The 6000-nt window shown below is 46.3% G+C and overlaps 1 protein-coding gene across 1 annotated transcript in view; it reads right to left on the bottom strand.

Annotated features, from left to right (window-relative positions):
• Positions 1 to 242: 242 nt before the first annotated feature.
• cadps2 (Ca++-dependent secretion activator 2) overlaps positions 243 to 6000 on the bottom strand; it is a gene marked incomplete in the record, with an annotated part of 66545 nt that continues 60787 nt past the window's right edge. Inside the window, 2 exon segments of the mRNA XM_078081966.1 lie at positions 243 to 1365; positions 1898 to 2002. Of these exon segments, the coding sequence (XP_077938092.1) occupies positions 1195 to 1365; positions 1898 to 2002 (276 nt within the window).

Genomic DNA, 6000 nt, shown 5'->3' with positions numbered 1-6000 from the left:
TGAGGACATTGCTCTTTGCAGACAAGTGAAGAACTAGAGTATACAATATTACGTAAAATGCAACATTGTGAACGCTTTTAGCCGTAAAGTGGTTTAAAGACAAACTACAGATCTTCACCCCAAATTAAAAAATGATTTCCGATCTAAACATTTTTGTTTTAAAGTTGTGGACAATAGAAGTCAATCTCAAGTTATCGTCACGTCTCTTCATAAAGCAGGAAATAAAAGAATGAAAACACGGGAGATTTAAAAACACTTTTATTACACTCAGAAGACACCTGAAACAAGATGATATAAATATACTTCTTCACGTGGCGTCGCCCTATGAGCCACGCTGAGGCCGACCCCCGACCTCACCTCACCGGCAGACCCCCGACGAGTCGGTCGGATCACAGACGGAACCACGCCTCGGAGAGAGAGTCTGGGCCTCCACGCTGCTCCTCCCGACACGTAAAAACCACGACCGACTGAGAGACTTGGGACATTTTGATCTCCAGAAGGTTCAGAAGATCCAAACGTTCCTGCGGATGTGAGACCGCTGAACACACATCACGCAAGCAACTTTGGACTTTGTCCTTATGTTTTCAGTTTCATCCTGTCAGCTTGAGAGACACATTTAGAAAAGGTCACGTCACATTTGTCATGTAAGTTACCCAACAGGACTGACCCTGTCACCATAGCAACCAACAACAACCACCATTTTCTTTTTACGCCAGTGAGATAACCAAAGAAAACGATAAAATGTTCATTAAGCTCTTTTTATATTTCTGTAATGGATCCTCATGAACAAACCACCATTATTACCCTTTTCCACAAAGAAAGAAACGGCAACAGGTCGCTTATAAAAAGACAGTCAAAGACCGCCACAGCAGTGCAGAGTGACATCAGTACGGCTGCACCTGAAGGAGGGCGGGGCTTCCTGTTCAGGTGAGAGGAGGGAGGAGGACGTTTCAACGTGGAGGGAAACAAAGGGAGGGGGGAGGGGGGGGGGGGGGGGGGGGGGGGGTTAGCACCTGAGCGTGCGTTTTGTCATCATCTGATCAGAACTAACGGCCTTCCTTCTTTTCATCTACGACGGAACGCACACGGCGACCGAAGGCCCCGGTCTGAGAGGAGGACGAAGACATGGAGGTGACGAAAGGACGAGGACAAAAGACTAGACAAAAGACTAGACAGAGACGCAGAGGCGGGCCTTCAGTCGTCCTCCTCGTCGCTGTCCCTCATGCTGATGCCCTGCAGGCCGTCCCCGGACTTGACGGCCGCCGTGGCCTCCTCGCCCGCCAGCCGCGTGTAGACGGTCTCGTAGCTCTTGTTGTTCAGCGTGGCGTCCAGGACGCCCTGCAGCCTGAAGTCCCGGTACGTCTTCTGTAGGGGCGGGGGAGGCAAACAGAGAGCGTTTTAGGAATGTGGCGAGCGGGAGGAGGCCCGTGCCGCTTCGCCGCCTGAGAGAGAAAAAAAGCATTTGATGCTGAAGGCCGAGGCGTCTAAGGGCTTTCACCTTGAGGGGGACGCCATTACCATCGTCTCTTTCAACTTAAAGCCGAGCGTCTCTTTACATTCTCGACTCGGAGGAGACAAAAGCGGCGAGCGGCACAGTTGAGCAGTTTTTCTCTCCTCTCGCTGCCGCTTTCAAGGACACTCGTGGTGTGATTTGTCTTTTCTTCTTCTCCTTCAATGTCAGTTCTGACTGTTACACATGAATATGCCCCAAAATAAGATTTTTTTTCCTTTAATGTGCAGTTCATTCATTGACACACCTCCCAAAGACACTTTGGATCAGAAGGGAAAAGTAACCTCGGCTGTGAATTTCAAAACTAACTTCTTTCTACAAATGCAAAATCTAATTATATTTTTTTGTCAGAGGTTCTGGTGAATGGTTGAAGGAAAACTCTCTTACCTTGACAATCTTGATGAGCGTCTTCAACTGGTACGTGTGGAGCTGCAGGTCCAGTCTGTCCGCCAGCCAGACGCACACAACCTTCATGGAGCTGCTGTACCATTGCTGTAAGAAACACAAAACACACTACTGTACACTTGCAGTCCCACTTCCTGTTTAACTTCAAACGCGTGGGGACCTTCTCAGTCCCAATGTGGTCACTTCCTTCATTAGTTGCAAAAAATATGGCGACAGCCGAGCTGCCGAACTCGGGGGTTCAAACTTCGGTCCACTTGTGAGGTAAAAACCAGTGGAGCTAACATTAGCAAAGAACGTTAGCATAACTAGCATGAGCACTTTTACGCTAGCTACTGAAGGTATACTGAATGTCTTAATATGCTGCTTTTGCTTCTTAATGGTTGTAATGGTGACTAAAGAGGAAGAGAGTTGTTACTTAATGTCTTCTACACCAGCTTCCATCGCTATCTTTTCAACCTGTTTAAGTATCGACTAAAGCTGCATTTTGAAAAAACGCCTGCTCTATTCTACATTTCTGTTAATATTCCTTTTGTCTTTCACACCGTGATCAGTTCACACTGAGATCTGATATTTAAACCGCAAATAGCCAAAACAAAAGACAAATACATCGGCAGTGAATCCAAGTGGAGCACCAAGCCGAGGAGAAAGATCCAAGCCTCAAACCTGGATATGAGCACAGCGAGCCTCAAAGCATGAAGCACAGGAGCATTGAAAGCGATCAAACAGGGCCTACATGTAAAAGGTCGGTATAACACATTTCTTTGTGAGGATCAGGCGACCTCGAACCACCAGAGCGCATTCTGTACAGGAACCAGCTGAACGGCTTCATTCACGCCCCTGAAAGCATCCTCGTGCTGCTCCAGGAGTCAGGAACACGCTGAGGAGCATCTTGAAACCCCTCCAAAAGACCATGATTAAAAGACACGTTATGTTAATGTCTGCTCTGTGAACAAGGACAGTTTGTCATTTTGCTCGCCGGCAGCTTCTGAAAAAACAAACTACTGGGTTTACTCATTTAAAAAGGTCTGAATACCGCCAGCATCCTCTTTTCTTCTGAGGAAGAGTTCACGGCTCTGCTTTAAAAAGTTCGCAGCAGTCGTCTTTTGTGGTTTTCATTCAACTCTCCGCCTTCGCACCTTCTGCCACCCGTGCTGCAACTGCAGCGAAATCAAACGCACCCTTTTCCCTCACCTGAAGAGCAGTCCTCACTCGCTGCTGGTAAAATGCACACAATGGGGCGGCTTTTATTGAGTCACCAGTCAAACAAGAATGCTCGGGAAAATTGCTCTGCCACAGTAATGACCCGTAATATTCAGATCTGCTTCAAGAGCCGCTCGCACACTTAATTCTACTCCGACAAGAACTGTAATTACCTTCCAATCTAAGAGAGAAAAACAGTGCAAAGGTTATTTCATTCACTTGACGAAAGCCAAAACACCGTGGTGGTTCGGGGGCCACGCAAATGTTTGATTCCATCTATTGTGGGATCGACCCCCCTGACCTCCTTCACGCTAGCGCCTCAATGTAAGCTAGGTGATAGTGTCTCATCTAAATACGAGAAGATCTATGTAGACTGTCAAAGGATTTAAATCACAGCTCCTGATCGCTTTTCTTCTTCTTTTGAAAATAATAAACTCCGAAGAAGATTGCTCTTTGAAATCGTTGAACCTCGATGGGAAGAGTCAGAAGACGAGGCTCACACACGGAATTCAGAGGCCATCGTTTGGGAATTTGGCCCATTTGTTTTTGCGATTACAGGAAACTCCTCAGGTTTTATTTTTAACGTTTAGTTATTGATGATATAACATAATTAGTGTCATGCATAGTTTTACGTCTTCCAAGATGTTTGTTGATTGAAATCCAACTAAAAAAATGAAAGGCCTTTATTTTTTGGAGTGAAAATAAATGCAATCACATTTAATGGAAGAAAAAAAGAGGCAGCGACAGACTTTTAACATTATTCGGAGCAAAAAGAAGTAGTTTCTGTCTTTAATGTTTTTGTATCTTATGTGAAGCACGTTGAAGTACCTTTACGTGTGAAATGTTGCCTCATGTGTGACATCTTTTATTAATTTTTTCGTCCCCTTTGTGTGTGACAGATTATATGTTTCATTCCTCCTCCGTCATCATGTCCTCCTCCTTCTCCATCATCATGTCCTCCATCATGTTCACCTCCTCCTCTCTCCTCAAGATTTATACGCTGGAATTCGACTTGTATGCTAATCAGCTCGCTGACAATCGCCTCGTGCTCTTGACTTAACAGATGCTCGAGGATGTGGAAATTACTGGATTATATTTTGCTGCTTTTGACATGATTTCTTCTCATTTCCTTCCTCCTCCTCAATGAGTCCTTCATTTGAGTTTCTGGGCATGGAGCTCTCCTCAGAGCGGCTAATCAGCTGCCTGACGGTCGCCTCGCCAGCCGCGTTAACAGTCGTGGAAATTGAGTACGAAGACGCTCCTTAATTGAGCTGATTAGAGGACGAGAGTGAAAACAGATGGAGGGAATGTGTGGAGGGCGGAGGGGGTCTGCACGGCATTGTGGGTCTGCATTAGTCCTGTCAGAAACAATTTCTACATGACAAGCGGAGGCTGCATCCGTTGGTGGTGTCGCAGTAATGATGTCATTTAGAAATCTGACACATTCTGGTTTTGGCAACAAAAAAAAGAAAAAAAAAAGACTGCTAAATCCTAAAAAGTGCCACAATTGAGACTCAAAATATTGTTTTCTCATCTGAAATATCTGTGGCATGAGATTATTTGTGCTTTTATCAGGTGTCACCTTTAGAAAATCTAATAATATATTATAATATATATTATATATAATATTTATATGTAATATAATAAAATTATTCTATGTTGTTGTAAAACTAAAAATATATCCTTGGGGAACAAAAGGTCTTGTTTGGTTTCCAAAAATTTGAATTTTTCTATTATATTTTTCTCAAAACGAATCCTAGGAACATTATATTTATCACAGTATTATCAAATCCTAAGAGCCTCTTTGGGCTCAATGTCTTGTTCAGGGACTCGTAGAGGAGGATTAAACTGGGAGTGAAACGCCGAACCCTCGAGCCACCTGCTGTACCAGAGCCGCTTCAAGGAAACCACGAGAGGAAATGACTTCTGATACATTTCTGTCTTCACCTCCTCAGCTGCTTCATAAGGCTGATCTGACGTGTGTGTGTGTGTTTGCGCATTACACTCCTCATTCACACAAAGCGTTCCCTGGTGAGCTCTTGTACACAAATAGACCAACAGGCGCATGTGAGCATGCACGTTTGCCGCTGCGTGCATGCTCACATGCGCTACACACGCTAACGGGCTCTTCTCCTCCTCCACACACGTCCGTGTTGACTAACACTTTGCTAGACAAACGGCATACCCATAATGCACCTGGCGGGACGCCTGACGAGGTTTACTTTTGTTGCACACAAACTGGTGCTGAGTGGAGACACTCCGAGGCCCCCGCCATCACCTCCTCCTCGGTGCATGACTGGGCTCTTCTGAGCTCCATTAGACCAAGACACACACACACACGCGCACACACACACACACGCGCACACACACACACACACGCACACACACACAGAGCCCTCGGAGGAGGCGGCAGGTGGCAGAAATCCATCGCTGGGCTCCGCGGCGCTAATGTGTGCGAGGGTCTGAGCCGCCATGTCCGCTGCATCGACTCGGGGCGGTGAGCCGAGGTGTGTTTTGCAACTCTGCGCTAACAAATATTCTTCCAAATCTGTATCCTGGGGGGAAGGGAGGGGGGTAGTGCACAAAACAGACAGCGTGGGATGGAGGGGCGGACAGACGGCTCCTGGTGTTCCGCTAAGTGATAAACGGGTCAACAGAAGCAGTCGGTGTTTTTGGCCTCGAATGGAAACCACTGCTGCTCCGAAAGCCGAAGAAATCAGACCTCGAGCACGCCGGCGCCCGACTGTGAAGGATTGTGCCGCTTGCACTTTGAGAGTTTTTACGTGCACGTTGCAAAAAGGACACGAGGAGATGAGAGCTTACTGATCAAATGCCGAGCTGAGACGGGAATTTGACCCAAAAGTTGAACACGACGGAGAATTACT

This window comes from Gasterosteus aculeatus, chromosome X, assembly GCF_964276395.1.
Source record: "Gasterosteus aculeatus chromosome X, fGasAcu3.hap1.1, whole genome shotgun sequence".
NCBI classification, from domain to species: domain Eukaryota; kingdom Metazoa; phylum Chordata; class Actinopteri; order Perciformes; family Gasterosteidae; genus Gasterosteus; species Gasterosteus aculeatus.
This window is presented reverse-complemented; position numbering and strand designations above follow the sequence as displayed.